Here is a 23,768-nt window from a genome sequence, read left to right on the forward strand (position 1 = left end):
TTCAGTGCATGCTCGTATAAGGGCCCCGATCCTTGGCTGGGCCCCTCCGCTCTGCAGTAACCCAGATAATCAAACCGAACAGCAGAACACGAGCCCAGGGCTGGGCGCTCCAGCCAGGCCACTGCCAAGGAGAAAATACAGCCCCAGGTTTGGAGCATGGGGGTGATCAACGCCTGGAACGTGGCAGATTTGCCAGTTCTTGGTGTCTTCAGATCCAGTCCGGCTGCCTCTCTAGAAGCTGCTTTAGCCCAGCCCCAGTTACTGGCCTCCCTCCAGGGAGGGATGAGGTGCAATCTAATGGCCTGTATCGTGCAGTGGTCAGACTGGATTGAGCTAAAGGCTCCCTTCTGGCCTCACAACCGACAAATCTCTGCACAATATTAGGAATGGAGAGGAGCAGGATCCCCAGCTCCCTGGGAATCTCCTACCCAGGAGTCAACCCACCCTTCTGGGGGGGGGACAGTGTGACAGGGTGTGGGGCTCCACCCAGTGCAGGGTGAGTGCACCCCATCCTTCGAGCTGCCCTCTACCTCAGGGCCACAAGGCCCAGTGGCCAGAGGCAACGGGGTGGCAGGCCACCATCCAGGGATGGTTGGCAGCCAGGGTAGGGGGTCCCAGCTCTCCCTGGTCCACCAGGTCCCAGACCAGGGCCCTGACAGCAGCAAGTTCACCACTGAGTCCGCAGGGATCCAGCCACAACATGCCAACTACACTCAGGACTATGGCTAGTCCCTCCCCTGGGCTACTTCCTACCATGACTCCTGCAGTCATGGTCGGGGTGTCTTCACGGTCACCAGCCCGTGCTGTTCTCAGTAGCCATGAATCCCCTGGGGCATCAGCAGCTATCTGGGCATCTGCCAGAGTCTCAGCACCTCTGGCTTCCACAGTTGAGGGCTGTAGTTGCTTTCAGAGCAGAGCTTGCAACATGCATCTGCCCTCTCCAGCAATCAGCCTGGATTTTCCAGGGTTGCTCCCTTTTATACTAGCACTTCACATGGGGCATGCCCAGTAGGGATGTGGGGGCATGGCTTCCTCAGCCCACCATGAGGAGTTAACTCTGTCCTGTCCAGTGCACCACCATAGCGACTGCAGCCATATTGCTGGAACATGAATATAGATCGGGGACGGGGGATGAGCGCATATGAGTCCAGTCCAGTCTGCTCAACACAATTACAAAGGGCCCAGCCCCATGAGGTTCACAGTTACACCCTTCGCTCCCAAGGGTGCTAACGGGCATCTAGCAACTCAGGGCCTGCTGCGGCTCCCATTGACTGCCAGGAGTGCAGGGTCAGGCCTGTGAGAGATGCTAAATCGGATCGGACCCGGGGGCCACGTAATTCAAATCATGATACAGAGGACAGTACAGAGCAACCCTAATGGGCAATTATGAAATAATCCTCCCCTGTGGGAAGTTTCTTCCTCACCCCACCAGTTAGTAGCTGGTAGTAGTTTGCAGTTAGTAGTTTGTGCCTGGTAGCAGGAAGGTTCATCTACTTAATCAGTGTTCTCACCTATCCTGCTAGGCTCCTTGTCTCACTGAGAGCCAGGGGTGGGGAGTTCCAAAGGTTAAACACCTGTTGTGCACCAGACTGTTGATGGTTTTTGAATCTGCTGCCTTCCAGTTCCGTGGGACACCTGCTTGTCCTGGTCTTACGAGAGAGGCTGAAGAGCAGCCCAGGTTTGAGGACTTTGCTCCTCCATCAGCCCGGAGGAGCTGATGCAGCTGCAGAAGAGCACAATGGAGTCTCATCCGCTTCACACCTCAGCAGGGAAATGTCAGATCAGGCCCCGACACTGCGAAAGGATCCACCCCACATGACGTCTCAATGACACCCAGACAGGCCTTGTGCCAGATCCAGGCCTTGAGTCAGACTCAGAACATGGAAATATTCTAATCCTTCGGTTGGTGAGCAGCAGCACCCGGGCCTTTGGGTCCAGAGACAATACCCCTGACAGCATCTTTAAAGGGTCCTGGCTCTAGCCTGCTACCAATCCCGGTACCAAGGGGTGTATGGGGGAGGGATGCAAACAGAGGAGAGGGGAGTCATAAACCTGCAAGCGGTTTCACCCCCAGCCTCCTCCATTCTTTTCTGCCTCTGCCAGACCTGGTGCACCGGTGGGCTGGGTCTCCTGTGCCCCACCGGTATTTCTCTGGCTGTTCTGGGCACCGCCACCTGGGCTTCTCCAGGTATTTTATTCTCCGTGACCCACCAGGGTTTTACTGCACCACAGAATAGCAGTGGCCTTTTCCCCAGACAGTCCTTCAAGAGGACCCATATGGCATTAAATAGCCAGATCCACCGCGCCCGTTGTACTGGGTACTTTATTAATTCAGAACACGGAATATACCATAAGAAGCTGGGGCCAGACACCCCCCGCACCCACACTTACTCTGCTGCACGCACTGGCTGCCTGCACATTCACAGCTGTAGCAGATACAAGATCCATATCCTCCTGCTCCAAAGCCACAGGCCTTGGTCTTTTAAGGTCAGTAAGAATCCCTGTTAACAGTATAGGGCCTATGACCCATAGTTGGAGCAATTCTGAGTCCATCCAGGAGAGGGCCGCTGAGCACACAAGCACTAGCGAGTTCCTTACAACACAGAGGTTGTTTTAGTGAGCTCGAGAGGTGAGAGCTTTGGGGCAGAAAGAGACCACCATCCTTCCGCTCTGTGTACTCCTGCCAAGTTAAGAGAGTCTGAGCACAGTGTATGAAAGACTGAGTTGGTCAGAGCATAAATAGTCCTTGCCTGATACATCAGTGTGGCTAATCTTCCTTCCCTTATTCCTCCCTGACACAGCAGCTGGCATGACGGATTAACCATAACCTGGAACATCAATGAGGATCCCACAGACAATTCATGCCTGCAAATAACACTAGTAGCCACCAGGTGTCACTGTTGCTCTTCAGAAAGGCTGGCAACGGAGTACTTCTCTGGCAGTCAAAAAATAGAAAAAATTACCCTTAAAGGAGCCATGCAGCTAGTTCAGTGCCTGGCTAGCACTCATGGTCCGCAGCCTCCAGACCCAGCTGGGAAGCAGTCTCCTAAGTCCAAAAGCAGCGTGAAACTTAAAATCTCTTTAATTGTATTCCTTTAGGAAAACACTGGGGCCTGAAGCTACGCTGGGGGTGGCGCCCTCCCTGGTGGGCAGCAGGATGCTCTGGTAGCTGCTGCCATTCACCGGGCCTCGGTTCCTGGAGGCCTTCACCCGCAGGCTGGCGCCCCTGGTAATGAGGTCGGCGTAGCCCTCCTTGTGGGAGAAGGCATAGCTGGAGCGCCGCTGCAAGGAGCCCCTGCGGAAGTGCGACTTCAGCTCCACGGTGCTCTCCGCCACCCGCGTGTCCCTGAAGCGAATCTTCTGCAGGAGGGCCAAGGAGAGAAACGTCACCACCACCAAAGGGAGAGAACACTCGGGCTGAGAGAGGCAGCTTGGCCCAGGGGTGAAGGCACCAGCCTGAGAGATCTGGGGTCTGCCCCAGCCTCTCTGTCTGGCCTGGGACAAGTGTCTTCAGCTCTCACGTTCCCACTGTCACCTGGACAGAGCAGGTCCCCTGCAGTGCAGGCTGGCTCCCTCCCACCCGGCCAGCGAGCAGAACCAGGGGAAGGCAGCCTCCCGCTAGCGCTGCTCAGCCCGGAGCCTGAGGGGGGCACCGATTCAGCTGACTTTGCTGCTAGGCCAGTGGGGAGCCATCAGACCTACCCCCAGCTAGGAGGGGAAAGCAGGGGGTGCTGGCAATGTATATTCCTGCTCCCCCAGGCACAATGGGGGTGAACGGGTAATGCTTGGCCATTCCCACCACAATGCAATGAGAAAAGGCCAGGAGATTTCAACTCCAATGAACATACAGGATCTTGTTGCCAAGGATGGGATGGCATCACACTGGCAATACAGAAAACCAAAGGGCCCTTTCATAGATGCCGTAGGACATGTCGAACGAGATCAGACTCCAGCCCAGCATCAGGGCTCCAATCATGGCCAGTACCTGACACTTCAGGGGAGCCTGTATCAATGTATCTTGCCGTGCCCGTGGTGGGTTGGCTCATTTCTTCCTGACCACCAAGGTGATCATCTGGTGCCCTGAAGCATGAGAGCGGATTGTCCTTACCCCAGCACGTACGGCAACGGCCAATCCCTTTAATAAATCCAGCCACACCCAGGCTAGAGACGTGCCTGCTCAGCGTGGCAATGGACCCTTCACGAATAGCCCAGGGCCCGGATTGCGAGGGAAGGGCCTTCAAAGATGCTTGTCTCCCACCCCATCGCCCAGAGCCACACTTACATGCTGAATGGCGCTGGTGCCTGTGATAACGCGGAGCAAGCGGACGGTGAGGGAGGGGACGGTGTTCACCACCACACACAGCAGGATGACGGACAGGACGTACGGATCGGTCAGGGCGTTCTGGGAGGCATCTGTCAATAGGACGCAGGCCAGGGTGAGTCGCACAGGAGATGGGAAAGACCATAATGACTCTACCTATCTCCAGGGCCCGGTTGGCGGGGATAGAGGGTCTGAGACCGCACCCTGAGGCAACTGCAGCGTCCAATGCATCATCCCAGCTCACACGGCATCAGTACACCGCTCTCCCAGCACAGCCCACCGGACCATGCGGAGGCAGGGATACAGCAGGAATGGATCAGTCATGGATTTAGGGCTCTGCCCAAGGCCAATGGGATCATGACTCAGATCCGCCGGGGAGAGAGGACTGGCATCTCCAAACACTCACGACACCCCCAGGATGTGGAGGGAAGCCTGGGCCCAACTTCCTGCTTCTGACACCGCTGAGCAGCGGGCGAGAGAGGAGGGCTCAGGATAAATGGGGCGGGAGTGGGGAGAGGGAGCGGCCCCAGATGCGAGTCCCTCCACCAGATGCGAGTCCTGGGGGTGCCCTTACCTGGAAAGCGGAAGATGGTAGGGGCTTCTCTGAAGACCATGAAATTTTGAGTGAGGAAGGAGAAGAGGCAGAAGAACAGCAGGCTGCCTGCGACAGTCAGGAAGGACAGAATGGTCCAGAACTTAATGTCCATGATGATCTGTCCAGGAAGAAGCAGAACTGGCAGGCCGTTAACCCTATAGACTCTGCAGCCAGCTCTGGGATTGAGTCCAGGAACCGGCAGCCTCCACTCCCCAGAGCTGCTCGCGTAGCCTTCAACCTAGGAGAGTTCTCCCAGGCCTTTGACACAGCAGGTGGGACTGGCCCCTGCGCTCGGCCCTGGCCTAATTCTTGGCCCGTTAACTCTCCTGCTGATTGCCAGGGGAGCAGTTAGGCCATGGCTGAGCGCTGAGGAAAGTCACTGCTGCCAAGTGGGCCAGTCTGGTTGGTGGTAGCAGGGATGGGCTCTAACGGTCAATGCAAGGGGGCACCCAAATCCAATTCGCCCTTTGGAAAACCTCCCTCCGCGCAGATTAGACCCACTCTGGAAAAGGCTGAGGGCGGGTCTACATCAGAGATGCAGCTCAGGCAGACATGCCCGGGGCAGCCTGGAGTGACCTAGTGCATAAAAACGCTGGGGCAGCCGCAGGGGTAGCAGGAGGGGAAAGCCGCCCCGAGGACACGCCTAGCATCTCAGCGGGGTTCGTCCTGGGGCGGTCACCCCTTCCTGCCACCCGCAGCGCCACCTGGTGCACTTGCTCAATCAGAGCTCCTGCCGTTGGAAATTACACCTCCAGGGCCAGTGTAGCTGTTCCCTAAGAACACAGAGCTTGCCAGGGGGGCTTGTCTGGTGCTAGCAGAGTGCGGCCAGGGCTAGCAATGGCTGGGAAGTGTTGGTGTCACCCCCTGGCAGGGGTGTAACCAACAGGGGAGATCTCCAGCACTTCCCCTAACGGAACACGGGCTCATCTGGCTCATCTTATGTGGGGAGGGGTAGCTCAGTGGTTTGAGCATTGGCCTGCTAAACCCAGGGTTGTGAGTTCAATCCTTGACGGGGCCATTTAGGGATTTGGGGCAAAAATTGGGGATTGGTCCTGCTTTGAGCAGGGGGTTGGACTAGATGACCCCCTGAGGTCCCTTCCAATCCTGATATTCTATGATGATCTCCTAGTCTGGGAGGCTCAAAGGGGTTGAAAATGTTTTCGACAGAGGAGCTTCCCACGAGGGAACGCCGTTTCACCAAAATCAAAACGTCCCACGGGGACGCGGTCATTTCAGTGACACTTTCTACGGGAAAAGACTAATGGGATCGTTTTGACTTTCTCGTTTCATTTCAATAACGCTGAAACATCTCCCTTTGCCACGGTCACAACGGTTCAACTTCCTCACTTCAGTTTTACTTTTAGAGTACATGAAAAGTTCAGTGCTAGTGTTACATTTAACATTAGACGTGTCTATGGACTCGGATGCACTGAGGCTGGAAATAAGAAGGTTTCCAGCTGTCAGAGGGAGGTTCTGGAACCGCCTTTTAAGAGGAGCAGAGGGGGCAAACATCCAGAGCTGGCGATGTTTATGAATGGGGTTATTTGCTGGGCTTCCTGCAACAGCATGGCCTGGAATCAATCCACAGACAGTCCCTCCCTAAGTTCCTATATTTAATATACTAGAGTTGAAACGAGCAATAACCAGTAACGTGGCAATGACACATCTGTACTTCTCAACCCCAAGTGTTGGACCGTTACTGGAGCGAAACGTTTCGCTGGCCCTGACTAGAAATGTTCTCCGGATTTTCATTCCAGGGGAAATGCTGGTGTTTCACTCCGATCCAGAATGAACCGTTTGCCCAGAATTCTGGGTTCCAAACAGCTGTACAAAGCAGCTTCCTAACCCGGCGCCTCATGGCTGCAAAACAGCCTCTTCTTCCTCGCCAGCACCAGCCCCTTCCCCAACTCGTGCCAGCCCCCCGTGATGGCTCATGCCAAGCCGAACCAATCTCCCTTCAGACTGCTGCGCCTCCCCCCACGTGGCCAGTGGCTGTCTCCAGGGAACCCTTCCAGCCACAGATGGTTAGAACCGACCAGGCCAGCTTCAGCCCTTGACTCTGGTGGAACGACACCCGTTTGGTCCCCGTGTGTCAAGGCCTGGAAACTTGGGGTGCTTTTTAGGCCAACAACCTCAACAGTAGCCCACATGGTGCTGCTCAAGGTCCTACATCTGCTGAGATGCTGCTCCAAATGAGGTGCAGTTTATCCGCTTCTGCCCTGTTACATTTGTCCTGGAGGGTGCCCCCCACCACCCCCGGCTCCTTGCTCTGAGATGGGGCAGGGGAGCCCGTGGCTCACCTCAGCAAGGACAGACAGGAAGGCCGAGGTGGCCACTGTTATGGCGAAGGACTGGTAATCGCCGACAACCCTGCTGCCGACCCTGTCTTCGAAGGCCCACAGGGCAATGAAGAAGCTCCCCAAGGAGGTGACGGTGCCATGAAGGAGGGTCACGCAGAAGACCCGGTAGTTGAAGAGCTCGTCTCTCTGGCCCACTTTGTAGAGTTCGGGGAATTTCAGGCTCTTCTCCGCGCTCACGTCCTGCCGAGCAGCCAGAAGAAAGGGAGATGGGGGTCTCTGACATGCAGATGCCACCCACATTAATGAGGTCACCCTCCCAGCCACGTTACACGCACACGTGATGAGCCTGGGGTGAGGAGGAGCCCACCCACATGAGCTTGGTAGAGGGGGGAGGAGATATAAAGGAGGGGCCGGTGGGGGAGCCAGCCATCCACCCACATGTGCCGGAGGGAGGGCATGAGAGTTTGCGGTACTGCAGCACCAGGGACACATGTGCAGTTTCTGTGTGTGGCCTTCATACACAGCTAGGAGCTCAGAATGCTGAGGCCTAGATCCCAGACCCCAGCAGATGGAGGAGAAGCAGGCTGAGAGGCACAGGGGAGATGGAGCGCAGCCCCCGCTCACAAACGGGGTGGCGTGAGCCCTTGCTACCATTTCCTAGTGGGGAGAGGTTCAGAGGCATGGAAGTACCATGCACAATCTGGTCAAGGACACTTAAGAGGGACACAGCCAGGCCTGAAGATAGACTGGGCCCTGCCTCAGCACAGTGGGGTGGACTAGATGACCTCTCAAGGTCCCTTCCAGCACGACCTTTCTGAGATTCTAAGTCCCATGGAGCATCTTGGAGGAAAGAAAGATGGAAAGACCGAGCCAGCGACGCTGCAAAGAGCTGACCCCTCCTTGGAGGGTCCATAACCAGGTTGACTGTGTCCTCCTCAAAAGTGACCCGCAAAGGGAAAGATCTGAGTTTGTGCCCTGCTTTGCTTCTCTAAGATTGCCAGTCAGGAGACTTGAAAGGTGCTTTTCAAAACAAGGTGGGGGGTTTCTGCCTGACTGTTCACTTTAGGAAATTTCTGCTTTTTCTGGCGGTCTCATAGGAAGACCAAGAAATGGGGATGAGGAGTTTTCTTGGCCCTTAACTGAAGGTGCAGGAGGTGCTGAATCTTTACCATAGAGCGCTTTCCTCCCAACAGCTGGTTAGGTGTTTGAGTTAAAGAGAGTATCAACCAAAAGCAAAGCGTGTTACTCAGTCCAGGTGCGATTTTCAGACTCCCATTGATGTCAGTGAGCATGGATTTAGGATGGCACTGAGGGCTTCTGGAAATCCCTCCTTCTGACCGCAATTCCCTTCCCTAATCACCCAGGGTCCGTTTCCTCGGCTCTTGCCCTGTCGTGCCCAGCTAGCTTCTCAGGCAGCTGCAGAGCTTCTCAGGAAAAACAGGGGAGGCAAGACCTGACATCGGAATATAGCGCCGGATTAATCCCCCAGCGTCTGGCCGGTGGCCCCACCCTCCCACTCTGCCTGCCCAGAGGCCCCTTCCCTGCTCAGCCTCTTCCCCCAAGGCCCCGCCTGCCGCTCGCAAAGGGGGGAGGGACAGAGAGGAACAGAGGGGTGGGAAGGGGGAAGAGGCCATGAGGGGGCAGGGCCTTGGGGCAGAGCGTGGGCGGGGCCTCGGAGGAAGAGGCCAAGAGAGGATGGGGCCTCAGGGTGGAGCAGGGGGGTGGGGCCCCTTCTGCATGTAGGCCTGGCGCCATGGGCGTCACTGTGAACCGGGTACTATCAGAACGTAAAAACAAGCAGGAAAAAAATTAGGGAAAAAAATCAAAAACATTTCAGTCTTTGTTTGTAAGCCAGGTAAGGGCACTAAGCCAGCATCAGCCATGTCCTTTGCAGGTCACCTTTAGCAGGGACTAATCCATCCGTGGTGGAAAGAAGTGTAAACGTCTAAAACGCGAGTAACATTGCAACCAGCGTTTGCTATTTAAACCAGAGACAGCGAGGGTCACCCCTGCACCTTCCTGTGAGATACACACTGGGGAACTACAGCCAATGCCCAGGAAAGGAGGGATTATGGGAGCTTGATCCCATGATTCCCCTGGTGTTCCCGGGATATCTTACGATGCCAATGCCAGAGTGCACTGCTGCTGGGAGCTGAGCTGGCCTCTCTGGGATACACACGCAGAGGCCATTGTGGCTGGATAGGCAGGGCAGAGGGCTAGCATGCATAATGTGCAAAACTGCAGGGGTATTTAATGGGATTGAACACAGTCAAGTGTGGGCAGGCAGATCCCCACACGATGCAGACCCACTGAAGTCAGCGCCAGAGACACTGATTTACCGCAGCTGAGCATCCTGCTCACAATCTGCGCTATGCAATGGCAAACACACGTATTCGATCCAAAGAATGGGTGGAATGAACCAAGGACCCCCACCCCACAGCCCGGCTGCAGGGCTGTCCCTGGCAGCATGCAGCAAGATGGAAAACGTTACCTGTTCCATCAGTCCCATGGAGAGCACGGGGTAGGCAGTGTAGAACACATTGTAGAGTGCAAGGAACCAGCCCTCATACAAAGGCTAAAGGGGGAGAGATGGGAGAAAGCCATCAGCACAAACCCAGACAAGAGGGACGTAAGAGGAGTCTCATGGGCCCCACAGCCAGAGGGACCTAAAAGAGTCTGATCCAGTGTTCACTGCAATCAGCACCAAGTCCCAGTGGACTCTGGATCAAACCCAAAGTGCCTGCAAATCTGTAGCAGAATGGAGGTTGTGCACTAGCTTCTGACACATTTAAAAAATGAAGGATTAACTATGAAATTGACGAGACAGTGCAGCCAGCGGCCCCAGGGTCGTATGATCTGAGACTGGTCTCCATTTCCTTTATCCTGGTCCTAAATGTTTAATTTTCAATTTGCCGCAGCATGCTGGACTCAAAGGCAGAAGTGGTTGGTAGAAGTTGTCAGTGGGGGAGGCGGCAGGTTTGGCCTCTGGGAAGGCGTGAGACATCGTTTGGCTTTGTGGGATTAGCACTTTAGCTGGATCAGGATTAAGAATGTTGGTACATAAATGGTCATCACTAGGTTTCAGAGACAACACACCCGTTGAGCTGAATGGGGCAGCTCTCACTTCTCAGAGCTATTGTTTCAGACTCCCTGCGGGCCTCACTGCATCAACGGGCCCTTTATTCACGTTTGGGAGGTTTTCTTCATGACCATAAGAGCTAGAAATTTAGCTCAAGGTTTTTAAAGGGACTAGTGGTTTTGGGGGCCCAACCTGAGACCCCCTCAAAGGGGCCTGATTTCCAGAGGGCGGGTGCCCAGCCCTTGCTGAAAATCAGGACCCTCTGCAGCATCCCAACCTGGGCACCCAAAGATCAGGAGTCATTTTTGTAAACTTCGGCCTTATTGTTTTCCAGTGGAAGCAGAGATTCCTAGTGGACAATTCTGTAGCAGATGCTGAATGCTGTAGAAACTCCAGGGCCACATGGAACCCTGGGCACAACCTGGCCTGGATTTCTGTGCCCACCTGGAATGGATTCAGGGAGGCTTTCACCCCGAGGGGATTTTTCACTGCTGAGATGTTGCCCGTGGGTACCTTTGCTGGATGCTCAGTCAGCTGCCTTCCAGGTCTAACATTTAGCCCACTCCAGAAACTGTCCGGGGTCACCTTCCCATACCGGCAGCAGAGTAGTAAAGCAACAAAGCCAAGTGCCCTGTTACAGCAAAGCTGGGCAGCGCAGAAAGGGGCACATTACCAGGACAGAGACAAAGGATACACGTCCACCCCCTCGCAGGTGCTAGTGATGCCAGCCTCAGCCATGGCATGACAGCCCATCCTCCTGTGAGGAGAGGGAAAGGGCTGGCTAGGGTGGCAAAGGGTAGGAGGGGGAGAGAGGGTGCATGACGTGACCACACCCTCCCAGCACAGCCAGGACTGCAGCCTGACCTGGGCTGTGAAGCCGCTGTAGAAAGCAAACCAGATCTGCACCATCATGCCGGCGAAGGTCTTGTAGAAGAAGTAGCGGAGGAACTTGCAGATGCGCAGGTAGGACCAGCGGCCGTGCACGAGCAGCAGCCGCTGCAGGTAGCAGAACTGGGCCAGGGCATAGTCGCTGCACTGGACAGCCTGCATCCCCTCCTGCCCGCTAATTCCAACCCCAATGTCAGCCGCTGGAGAGGAGGAAAGAGAGAGAGGCAGGGCTGAAGGGCCTCAGGGTAAACACTATACACGTCCCCAGGTGGGGAAATCAGCCCAGGTCCTGCGGGGTTGGGTTAGACTGCTTCGACTGACCTGCGTCTGCCCTGAGACCTAGCCCCTGCGGGTGAGCTCAGGACCGATCAGCAACAAAAGGGGAACCCCAGGGCCACCTGGAGGGCCACGGATTCAGCCTGTGGCTGTAACATACTGGCAAAGTGGCTTGGCCACTAGAGGAGAACAGCTCACGACTGTTACCATCTGACAGAGTCACCCCTCTAACTCGAGTGACCGTGACCTGTGCTGGGCTGCAGAAGGCTACAGGGTGAAGTCCGGCTGATGACTTGTGGGAGGGGTTGCTATCCAGGGAGCCGGAGAAGGTAGGAGCCTGCATGGAGGAGGTATCTGTGCTGAGCATGCAGGGCTCCCTGAGCTCACACAATCCCCGACCCGCCAGCTTGAGGCCTCACTCTTGATCATGTTCACGTCGTTGGCTCCATCCCCGATGGCCAAGGTGATAGCACTCCGGTGCCTCTTCACGAGCTGCACTACGAGAGCTTTCTGCTTGGGGGTGACCCTGCAGCAGATCACGGCCTGGCAGCAGGTGGCCAGGTCTACAAAAGCCTTCTCCACCAAGCTGTCTGCCACTGGCTGGGTCTGAGCCTTGCAGCAGACCAGCCGCGCCCAGAAACCTTCCTTCCTCTTCACCTTCTCCGCAGTGCCCAGGACTTTCTCCTGAGGACAGAGCAGAGACACATGAGATGGCCTCAGACCAGCGGCGCCCCAGGGGCAAAGGGTGCTAGCCCTGTGCCCGACACAAACCCCACTTGGCTGGTGGGGACGGGGGAGGATGATTATGAGGTTATGAGGCTAAGGACCGAGAGTTAGGACTCCTGGGTTCTATTCTCAGCTGCGACACCAAGTCTTTCCGCAACCTCCAGAGTCACTTCCGTGCCTCAGTTTCCTCCTCTAAAACAGGGTAAGAATTGCCCACCATAAAGCAGAAGGGCTAGATTTTCCAAAGTGACCCCGCAATTTAGCAACGTGAGGCCCACGAATGTACAATGGGATCTGTGCTTCTAAACCCCTTGGGCACTTTGCAAATTCTCCCCCTCATTCAGCAAGCATTTTGAGACCCTCAGACTGGAGGCATGATAGGAAGCACAAAGTGTCCAATCCACAAGCCACTGCCAGCATCTCCTTTAAATGTCTCTTCAAGACCCCCTCTCCCCTGCTGCCGAGGAAAAATCTGCCAGGGACCGGTGGTTGGAGGGGCTGCTGGACACTTACGTTATTTATTTACAAAAAGAAAAGGAGGACTTGTGACACCTTAGAGACTAACCAATTTATCTGAGCATAAGCTTTTGTGAAATTTGTTAGTCTCTAAGGTGCCACAAGGCCTCCTTTTCTTTTTGCGGATACAGACTAACACGGCTGCTACTCTGAAACCTTTATTTATCTAGTTTTTTTAATTGCTAGTGTCTATAAGCATGAGTTAGATTGGCCTCCCTCTTCCTCATCCCCACCCCTCCGCTCTTCTTAAAGCGTGAACTCTTCAGGGCAGGGCCAGGAGCCACGCCTTCTTGTGTGTTTGGAGCATCACCAGCACAATGCTGAGACTGATTGGAACCGCTTGGTGCTACCGTCATATAAATGTTTGGTAAACATAACTACATTTGGCTTCCTTCCATTCCCACTGCAGGGCCCGGTGGGGCCAGACCCATCTTCACTTCTAGCCCTAAACTGTTGGCTGGCATTGCTGTGCATTGCTAAACAGCTGCAGTGCTGCGCCCCAGAGGGAGCTGCATTCCAGTGGCAGGTGGGGTGATCCTGGGATCATTCGGGACGGGGAGGATTTGCATAAATTAAGCAATAACCTTGCGTTCGCCATGGGCCCCACCCCAGAATCCACGCAGGGCACTTGGGGTTGGGTTCCTGGGTTCATTCTCCCCCAGGCTTCGCTTAGGCTGTTTTTACCCCCTGCTTTCCTCCCTGCCGGACTCCAGTGAGATAACTACGGTTCATCTGGCTCTGCACAGCAAAGGGGAGGGAGCGGCGAAGCATCACCTACCAGGAAGTCTCCGGTGACGACTAAGGCCATCTTCCCCTGGTGCAAGCCCCCCGAGCGCTGCCGGAACCTGCACAGGGCTTCCCTACTGCTGCCCAGGTTGTTGGTGCTCACCCAACAGGCTTCCAGCATCTCACTGTGCAAGAAAGGGGCAGGGAGGGGATGGAACGTGGGGTCAAAGCCAAGGCGAGCCAGGGGCCACCCAGGGGAGGCTGGGCAGCTCTGGGCATAGGCTGCTGAACCTTCCACGTCTACACCCACACTAGCTGTGACTGTAACCTGGCAGCCAGGGTGGTCTGAGCTGCAGGTGAGACCAGCCACCCCAAGTATTACCCAGGGAGGGGATTGTACTTGGCTGGCGAGCCCCTCCCACCACTCCAGCGACACCTCTCTGCTTCGCACAAGGGCGCCATCGGAGCCAGCCGGGGTCCATCTCCCCGAGCGGGGAATTCACCTTCCCGCTCCAGGGCGGACGTCCGCGTCTGAAGTGCTCCCCCGTGGGAAGGCAGGCGATGGCTGCAGTTCCTAGTCGGCACGATGCCCCCTTCTCCAGAATCAGCCCCCTGCCTGGCACGCAGCCCCGCCCCGAACAGGCCATGCAGACGTAACTCCTAGCCCCTGGGGAAGGGGTGGCTGGGCGTTATGTGGGCTCATGGGGTAGGAGCCCTGTGGCTGCTTTTCCTGCTCACGTTCTGCAGGAGAATAGTGGGCTTTAGTCTCCAGGGGGGCTGCAGGTTGAGAGTGAGGGGCATCGCAGAGCTGTGGAGTGGGGGGGACCCCAGTGCTGGGATAGCAGAGGGCTGAGGGGGGGAGTGAGGGGCATCGCAGAGCTGTGGAGTGGGGGGGACCCCAGTGCTGGGATAGCAGAGGGCTGGGGGGGGGGAGTGAGGGGCATTAGCAGAGCTGTGGAGTGGGGTGGGGGGACCCCAGTGCTGGGCTAGCAGGGTGCTGAGGGATATTGTCAGAGCTCTGGAGTTGGCAGGGAGCCCAGGGCTGGGCTAGCAGGGGGCTAGCCGGGGTCAGGACTGAGGGGAACTGGCAAAGCTTGGGGGGGCCGGGGCGGCTGGGAGGAGCCCAGGGCTGCAATAACAAGACAGAGGCTGGAGATGCTCTACCATGGCTCTGAGTGTGGCTCCTATCACCCAGTGAGCGCTTCATCTATTCGACATTGGTGAGGCCTCATCTGGAGTACTGTGTCCAGTTTTGGGCCCCACACTACAAGAAGGATGTGGATAAATTGGAGAGAGTCCAGCGAAGGGCAACAAAAATGATTAGGGGTCTAGAACACATGACTTATGAGGAGAGGCTGAGGGAGCTGGGATTGTTTAGCCTGCAGAAGAGAAGAATGAGGGGGGATTTGATAGCTGCTTTCAACTACCTGAAAGGGGGTTCCAAAGAGGATGGCTCTAGACTGTTCTCAATGGTAGCAGATGACAGGACGAGGAGTAATGGTCTCAAGTTGCAGTGGGGGAGGTTTAGATTGGATATTAGGAAAAACTTTTTCACTAGGAGGGTGGTGAAACACTGGAATGCGTTACCTAGGGAGGTGGTAGAATCTCCTTCCTTAGAGGTTTTTAAGGTCAGGCTTGACAAAGCCCTGGCTGGGATGATTTAACTGGGAATTGGTCCTGCTTCGAGCAGGGGGTTGGACTAGATGACCTTCAGGGGTCCCTTCCAACCCTGATATTCTATGATTCTATGATCTCCCGCCTGCCGCTCCACGAGACAGGCCTTGGGAGGGGCCGGGAACCCACTCACCAGATCTCCTTCTCCTCCAGGATCTGCATGTCGTCCGAGAGCAGCCGGCAGGCGAAGCCAATGTTCACTGCTGTCTCTGAAACGCACAAGTCACCAAGCTGCGGCTACAACAGGGGCCCCCCGGCAGCAGGGGAATACCCCCGCACTGTCCCCACTCACACTCCTAGCGCTTGCTATGCCACTCCCAGCATGGCTGAGCAGCTGCCACTTGCATGGGCAGCAGGAGACATAGGTTCTAGTCCTGCTCTTGCTGAGTGACCTTAGGCAGGTTGCTCCCTCTGCCTCAGTTTCCCCCTCTGTACCCATGGAAAGTGCTACATGTTACTGTCCCAGAAAGAGACCAGCAATGCAGAAGAAATTCAGGGAAGCGGGGGCCCTTGTAGGGGAGGATCCTGCCCCAAGCAAGAACAGGGGGTTCTAGTCCAGCTTTGAGGTTCCATGTGGCTCGTACCTTGTTTATCTCCAGTCAGCACCCACACTTTAATGTTCCCCTTTTTTAGCAGCTGGATGGTCTCGGGGACCCCATCTTGCAACTTATCCTCAATGGCTGTGGCTCCGAGGAGCTGGAGAAGGAGGACCGCAGGAGGGTTTAATGATCTGTGCACGCAGGATGGAGTGAGGTGGAGCAGGATGGGAAGGGGACCAGGATCCAGGGGTGGGGCTTGCTCCCTGGTCTACCCACCCACCCAGAAATGATCTCTCCATCACAATTCTCCTTGCCGCGTCCTGCAGACTCCAGCCCAGGTGGGGACTGACCAAAAGCCATTCCCAGCTGGTGGCTGTTCGGTGGCCCCTACATGAAATGAGTTGGTGGATTCTCAGCCCAGTCTCCAGGGGGCAGATGCCCAACATCACAAAAAACAGCCATGACGACTGACCTTGCTGTGGGCAGAGGGCCATGGAGACCAAGCGTCCCTCTCCCTCCTCCAGGTAGGCCCTGCAGGTCAGCATCAAGCAGGGGAGGCCTTTCTCCCTAAGCCCTACGCTGGCAAACTGTGGCACCATCAAGACCCGTGGAGTCACACCTGGGGTAAGACTCTGCAACAGCCATGCCAAGCCAGCCCTGGATCCTGCCTCCTCCCTCCCCTACCAGGCCCCCACTGAGTTCTCGGCCCTCAGAGAGCCTGATCCTACCTGGAGATCCTGCTCCATCTCCTCGTACACCTTATCCAGCTCTTGGGCACGATTCTGCAGCAAGACACTGGCCTCATGGTGCTTCTTGCTCCACTCAATGTAGTCCTCCTCCTTCACCTCCTTGCTGGCCAGGCACAAGGTCCTCAGGGTCTCCTCTGCGAAGCTCTGCAGAGGGGACAGACGGGAATACAGCAGGCAGGTCAGTTACACTGCAGCTAGATCAGCGTTAACGAGGCGACGGTGGCCGTCACATCACCACTGCCAGCTGCAGCGCTGAGACCTCTAGGAGGCTGCTCAGGTACAGTAACTCCTCACTTAGCGTCCTCCCGCTTCACGTTGTTTCAAAGTTACGTCAATTAGGGAACATGCTCTTTTAGAGTTGTGCAGTGCTCCCTTATAATGTCGTTTGGCTGCCTGCTCTGTCCACTGCTTGTAAGATTTTGTGGAAGAGCAGCGACTTTACAAGGGAGCACTGCACAAGTTCCTCTTCTCCGCCTCCTCCCCCTCCCTCCCAGCGCTTCCCCCAGCTTCCCAGCGCTGCATCTCCGCTGCTCCCGCTCTTTCCCCCTCCCAGAAAGTCCTAAGCGCGAAGTGCTGGGAGGGAGGGAGAGGAGCAGGGAAGCGCCCCGTCTCCGCTCCTTCCCCTCCCACCCAGAAAGTCCTAAGCGCCGCCAAACAGCTGTTTGGTGGCGCTTAGGACTTTCTGGGGGCAGGAAGGAGTGAGGATGCGGCGTGCTCCGGAGAGGAGGTGGAGTGGGGGTGGGAAGAGGTGGGCCTGGAGTGGAGTGGCGACGGGAAGAGGCGGGTCTGGAGCATCCCCCAGCAAAGTCAGCCCCTGTTCTTCTCCAGGTAAGCTGCCACTGCTGCTGCGAAGGTGATTCCTAGTGTCCTTGTCTGAAGCGGGCTGTGCCTGCGTGAGGTAAGCCGGGGCACTTCCCAACCACAGTACAGCACAGTATAGTCTATAATGCCTTTTGTCTGGCCCCCCAAAATTTCCTTGGAACCTAACCCCATGCATTTACATTAAATCTTATGGGAAAACTGGATTCGTTTAACATCTTTTCACTTAAAGTTGTGTAAGCAGAGTCAGGATGAGCTCCACCCTGACATCTGGTGGTGAGGTGTGGCAAGTTGTGGAAAAGAACTTCAGGGGCTGATCTCATTTGCATAGGCACACCCACCGTGCCTAGAATGAGGCCATAGCTGCCCAAATGGTCACTTTGGCTGCTGTGGGATCCCCAGCATCTCTGTTATTGGGGCAGGAAGAATAAATTGTTATTACCCTGATTATGGGAACTGTGCTTGGAACTGTACTGGACCTTTTGTTATGCTGGAGGGACTCGCCATCAACTAAGTAGCACTCGCTAGGCAAGGGTCATGGGTTCCAAAACTCTGTGAATTGAGAGAGGTTGGGGATAGGTCTTTATACTTGATGGCATGGGCCCCTCTGTGCTGAGGACTTTACATGCTAATTGCACTTTTTCCTCTCTCCACTGTAGAATATCAGAGCTAATGTTGATTCCATTAGGAGTCTAGTTACAGGCTGCTGAGCTGAGTTCACTTTGGGCTAAGGGTACACCAGCGCTAAGGCTCCCCTCCTACAAGCTGAAATCACAAAAGAGCTAAAAACTGACTAAGAGCTGAAATCACTGAGTGTTGTGTTAAGTAGTGGGGGAGCCTGACTATATATTGTGGAGCAGTTTGTGGGAGGGCTGGAGCAGCTTGTGGACCGGCTGGTGGAGCAGTTCATGGGACAGCAGGAGCTGCTTGTGGGGAGTGGAGCGGAGCCGTTCATGGTCCAGCTAGTGGAGCAGTTCATGGGACGGTGGGAGCTGCTTATGGAACGCTGAGCGGAGCAGTTTGTGGACTGGCTGGCGGAGCAGAGCGAAGCCCTGTGGAGCTGTGGGGCAGTCAGCTTCAGATATAAGGTGCCCCCTTACCTCTTCTTCCCCCCCCCCCCATCTCCACCCAGGTTGGGAGGTAAAACTCTGCAGATAAACTTTCGAACTCTGGGGCTGCCCTGACCAGGGACAGAGACTTCTGGGCCTTGGGACTTTGGGTGATTTGGGGTTGCTGGACTCAAGAACCCAAGGGAAAGGACACGCCCCAATTTGCTTGGGGTGGGTTTTTGCTCATGGGTTGTGTTATTAATCCTGTTTGTGGTGTTTCCCCAACATAATGCCACATTGTTTATCTCTGTTATTAAAAGGCTTTTTGCTACACTCAGACTCTGTGCTTGCCAGAGGGGAAGTATTGCCTCTTGGAGGCACCCAGCGGAGGTGGTATATATTTGTCCCAGGTCACTGGGTGGGGGCTGAGCCGGTTTTGCATTGTGTTATTGGAATGGAAGCCCTAGATACTGAACCCAGCCCTTGTTGCTGCCAACTCTGATGGGCAGAAGGGTTACAGTTGCATTTTTCAGGAACAAAACTACAACGTTAAGTGAGGAGTTACTGTACAACAGGATGCTCCAGAGGTCCGTGCTGAAGGACCCTTCTGACCCCACCGGCGTCCGAACGGCCTGAGTCAGGCCCCGGAAAATCACAAGCGTGGCTCCAAAGTCATGAGATTTTTTTAACCAGTAACTCTGGGGTTCTCTTTCATGTGCCTTCTGGGTCTGAGCCTTCAGGGCCCCGTTTTCAAGCTTTTATCCGCAACCAGGAAGACTAGAAAAACTTCTTCTTTTTTAAATGAAAGCGGAGCTTCTCCAGTGGCAGACTAGCCACTGGGCCAACAGGGCCCATGACCAGGGGCCCTAGCCACTTGTGGGGGCCCGGAAATATGGGCACCCCCATGCCCCGACCCGCTCCGCCTGGCACTCCTGCCAGGAAGCGAGGTCAGCACAGAGGGACTTGCCCTGCTCCACCCACCTGGCGCTCTTGCCAGGGACCAGGGGAAGCCCCTGTGCCCCGATCCTGCTCCCTAGCAGGAGTGCCAGCCAGGCGGAGCCAGGGAAGGCCCCATGTGCAGACCCCACTCCCGGCAGGAGTGCCGGGCACGGGGATGGGACAAGCCCCCACACCCCGACTCCATTTCCCCAGCACAAGCGTGGGGAGGGGGGACTGCAGGCAGAAGAGTTGGGGAGGGGCCCCCACTTGCTCTGGCCCAGGGCCCGACAAAAGCTTAATCCGCCTCTGAGTGTCTCCGCTAATCACATGACTCCAGGAGCCGGGAAAACACCAAATACCACGAGAGCTGCCATAAAGTCACAAGAATTGGTGATGCTGCTGTCAGAGTTCCAGGGTAACTGCATCTGTCACCCCTGGACGTGGACGCACCGGGGGAGCCAGGATCCAGCTCTGGGGAAGCAGGAGCAAACTGGCAGAGGCTTCTAGGCCTCGATCGCACTGGCAGCTTTGGGGCCCTCATACCATGCGCGGCTAAGACATTAGGCTGAATCAAATCACATGGAGCTAGGGAGACAGCGAGAGTGAGATCACACCCGGGCCGCAGGGAAAAAGAGAGAGCACTAGCAGCCGTAAGCCCACCCCTTCTAGGGCTGGTCCCGCACTCACATCCAGTGCCAGCTGGGTGAAAGCCCTGGTAGGCCCATCTTCATGCAGCCTCTCTAGGATCACCACGTCCGCCCCCTTCGTGTAGAGCCGGATCTTCCCCTCGGGGTCTCTCACTGCGGGGAATGAGCCTGCTTAACCACGGAGCACTCTGCGTCTCCCCCTGCCCTGCGGCCCCTCCCCGGCTGCCGAGGGACCTGGGGGCGGAGGGCAACACCATGGGGGTTGGGGAGACATGGCAGCGAGCAGATGGCGCTGCCCTGAGACTGTTTCCTCCACTGGCAACGCAACGACATCACCCGAGTTACTCCTGATTGTCGCTGGCGGGGCAGGGGGGAAATGGGTCCCAGGGACCCCTCTTTGCTCCAATCAGTCTCCTGCAATGGGGCAGCCCCTTTCTGGCTATCTCGGCCCTTGAAGCGGCAGCTCACAGACCCCCGCACCCTTAAAGGCCAGGTTTGCATAAAGGCACCAGAGGCGACCAGCAAAGCGAAGGGAGACTCTCAGGGCTGGTTCTCGGTGGCCTGGCGCCTTTTGCCCCACCGCACCCCCTAGGGTGACCGCTGAAAAGTGCCACTCCCATTCGGGGGTCTTCACAGGTGGGAGCGATGCTGCCCTCCAGCGGCTGGGCCCGCAGCAATCTGCAGTGACCAGCAAGTACCTAGCCCCCAGCCGGCCGGCTCACCCAGGATGGACATCCTCTTGCGGACGCTGTTGAAGTCCAGCATGGCCAGCAAGCTGTACGTCCGCTCTGTGCCCAGCTCGCTGAGGGTGATGGTGTCCTGTGTCCGGGAGAGGAAGACATACCCAAGGTTCCTGGCTGCCATCACCAGGGCCTCTTCGTCCGGCGAAGCTGCCTGGTAAACCAGCTCGCCTGCTAAAGGAAGAGAGTGAGAGACAGACAAGGCTCTTCCCATTAGGCTTGAGCTGAGTCAGCACTCAGAAGGAGACTGGCTTTGCCTACAGGGCCATGGTCAATCTTCAGCCAGGGCTACAGTGGCTTCAAAGCTCCATGCGAACGGCTGTGTCTGGCCTGTTCATTCCCCTGGCTCCTGGATGACACCATTTGGTTGCCTCCCCCCTCCACCCCCCCCCGAGTAAAGCAAGTTCTGCTCAGGGTTGCAGGGATTCACTTGGCCTCACGCCATGATGGTTCCCCACAAGTCAGAGGATTTGCCCCCTGACGCCTTTGTTCCCCGGCTCATTACTTTTAAATGAACACCCCAGTGTGGAGCTAATCCCCTGCTTCAGGTGTGCAGAAATGCAGCGTGGCACATGCTGGGCACTGTGCTGCTTCCTGGTCAAAGCTCGCTGCTCCTGCTGCGCGGAGGAGCGCCCCCGCAGGCCCTTGGCCCAGGCTACGTAAGGCTTTGGGCCACTGGAGCGGCTACATTGATGCTGGTGCAACCCGCTAGTATTGACATGACCTGGACCAGTGCCACCCCCTAGTGTAGACGTGACCTGCCTCAGCACCACCCCCAGCATTGACTTGACCTGCCCCAGTGCCACCCCCAGCATAGACATGACCTGCTCCAGCACCCCCTCAATGTAGACATGACCTGCCCCAGTGCCACCCCCAGCATAGACATGACCTGCTCCAGCACCCCCTCAATGTAGACGTGACCTGACCCAGTGCCACCCCCCAGCATAGATGTGACCTGCCCAAGAGCCACGCCCAAGTGTTAATGTGCCTTGCACCCCAAGATCAGACTACCCCGCTTCACACTGCCATGCTGTGATGCTTTGGGGGAAAAGGTTTGGGTTTTCTTGACTGTTGCTAGAAAAAGAGTTGGTTGTTTTCTTCCACGCAGCAGGAACCTCAGTCCAGAGCAGAGCCCCGTTTCGCAAGCCGAGGCGAATCACCTGCCCTCTAAGCCTCTGGAGACACCCCCTGCCTTTGCACGCTCTTGCTGAATGGTGTGTGTTTGGGAACAGTGCACAGAAAGTAGCAGCTCTAATCAAATCCAACCAGGGTGAGAATGCTCTGGTGGTTTCCCCTTTCGCTAGGCTTGGCATCAATTCCGTATTTGGTGGGGGGGGTGATGAGTGACTGCCGCGATCAGAGGAACCTGGGCAAAGCCCACCCACCACCCAGGCAAGGGGAGGGCTCCCACCGTTCCTCCCCCACTTTGCAGCAGCATTCCCCCTCTGATCTGCCCTGAGGAATCTCTTATCCCGAAGGAGGCACTAAGCCCTCAGCTGGGGCCAGGCGCTGTTGGACCTGGAGCCATGCCCCCCATGACCCCTTCCCACCCCACACAGAGCTCTGGTGCACAGGGGGAATGGGCCTAAGGTGAAGATCCAGGGGATACACTGGGTCTTCCTTTAGATCTGTGCAAAATGGGGGGCATGGTGTGTGTGAAACAAGCACAAATCAGAACTCGCCACTGACTCACACCAGTGCTGACTGTCTCCCCGCCCCCGCCCCTCATCCTGCACATGGGCAAAAGGCCACGCGAGCTCCTGCCCCAACGTATTATCTCCTCGACCGCAGTCCAGGCTCATCTTTAAATGCACCGGCCTCTGGCTTCGGACACGGTTGCTGAAAGCGGCTGAGTCTGGGCAGACGGACAGGCCTGGTCAGAGCCTGGGGCCCCGTCAGAATTCTGCGGTGCTCCCTGGCCAGCAGGGCGTCATTTTCAGACCCAACTCACTGTCTTTCTCCTCCACCATGACGGTGTGGCAGAGGGCCAACAGCCTCAGGAACTCCCTCATCACCGGATCGTCGTTCTGCAGGACGGCCTCCAGGAGTGAGGGGTCGTGAAACTCAGCCGTCCTGTCCACGTAGGGGTTCCCGCTCATACTGGCTTTCTGCAAGAGGGGCGGGCCAAGACGTTCATAGGAGCAAGGAGCAAAATCAAACAGCCAGGCAAACCCGGCTCAGCTCTGCAGGGAGCACCTTTCTCCAGAAGGAAAAATGGAAGAGCCTGTCTACACTAGGAGCTGGGGCTGGGATACCCAGCCCGAGCAGAAAACACCTGCGCTAGACCGGATTGCACTAAGGTCCTAAAACTGGAGCGTAGCTTCGGCAGCTCCAGCAGCGGGATGGGTTAGCCACGCTGAGCACGAGCCTGAAGTCTCAGACGGGTACGTACTTGGGGCAAACGAGTCCGTACTCTGGTTTCAGCACCTTGGCTCAATCAGAGCTAATGCAGGTACGTCTCTTTGAGCAGGAAATCACCCCCCCCCCCCCGGCTCCAAGTGCAGATGGACCCTAAACTGGTTCCATCTCCCTTAGCAACCTGTCTCCTACCATCCATTTCCCCTCTAATGGGCGAAACAGGCCAGTATCTCACCCTTTATATTAAGGACCTGTTTATAACGCATTAATACATGATTAAGAGATGGTTTTAATAACCGACTAATCAAGAGCCCAACTGATCAATAACTTATAACTGTGGTTTATAACCATTTTATAATCCATACTACTCATGCTTGTTACATGTAACATTCCTATGACACCTATTCATAGTTTATTAACCGTTTATAACCATTAATAAATGGAACCTTACTGTGAAGTTAGCACAACATTGTGATTAGAAGATATTTAAAGCAATGGGCCCCATTCTCCATTGCTTTGCACCTGGTGTCATCATTCACCCCTGCGCAGAATGGGTGTAAAACGCTGCCATTCTGAGCTGGTACAATTTGAGGGGCATTTTCACAAGTGTAAATGACTGTACCAGGTGCAGGGGGATGGGGAATCAGGCCCCAAACCGGCTATGCGTTTCCAAGCCCTCTCTGCACCCCAGGACTACTGACCAGTCCAAAACCACCATCAGTCCACGTGATGAACCAGGTGTGTGGAGACAGTTATTTCCTGTGCTGGCCAATGTGGGGCTAGGATGGGGCGGACAAACTTTCTGGCCTGAGGGCCACATCGGGTTT

The 23,768-nt window shown here is 56.0% G+C and overlaps 1 protein-coding gene across 1 annotated transcript in view; it reads right to left on the reverse strand.

Moving 5' to 3' along the window:
- Positions 1 to 3,081: 3,081 nt before the first annotated feature.
- The window catches only part of ATP8B3 (ATPase phospholipid transporting 8B3), a 53,284-nt gene continuing 32,597 nt past the window's right edge, over positions 3,082 to 23,768 (reverse strand). The window contains exons 15-28 of the mRNA XM_077805400.1: positions 22,535 to 22,691; positions 20,566 to 20,757; positions 19,884 to 19,996; positions 16,369 to 16,533; positions 15,686 to 15,797; positions 15,235 to 15,310; positions 13,480 to 13,612; positions 11,879 to 12,143; positions 11,160 to 11,383; positions 9,708 to 9,791; positions 7,217 to 7,456; positions 4,896 to 5,034; positions 4,283 to 4,413; positions 3,082 to 3,360 (exon numbers count right to left, since the gene is read on the reverse strand). Coding sequence (XP_077661526.1) covers positions 3,082 to 3,360; positions 4,283 to 4,413; positions 4,896 to 5,034; positions 7,217 to 7,456; positions 9,708 to 9,791; positions 11,160 to 11,383; positions 11,879 to 12,143; positions 13,480 to 13,612; positions 15,235 to 15,310; positions 15,686 to 15,797; positions 16,369 to 16,533; positions 19,884 to 19,996; positions 20,566 to 20,757; positions 22,535 to 22,691 — 2,310 coding nt within the window. The remainder of the gene's footprint in view (positions 3,361 to 4,282; positions 4,414 to 4,895; positions 5,035 to 7,216; positions 7,457 to 9,707; positions 9,792 to 11,159; positions 11,384 to 11,878; positions 12,144 to 13,479; positions 13,613 to 15,234; positions 15,311 to 15,685; positions 15,798 to 16,368; positions 16,534 to 19,883; positions 19,997 to 20,565; positions 20,758 to 22,534; positions 22,692 to 23,768) is intronic.

This window comes from Eretmochelys imbricata, chromosome 25, assembly GCF_965152235.1.
Source record: "Eretmochelys imbricata isolate rEreImb1 chromosome 25, rEreImb1.hap1, whole genome shotgun sequence".
NCBI classification, from domain to species: Eukaryota; Metazoa; Chordata; order Testudines; family Cheloniidae; genus Eretmochelys; species Eretmochelys imbricata.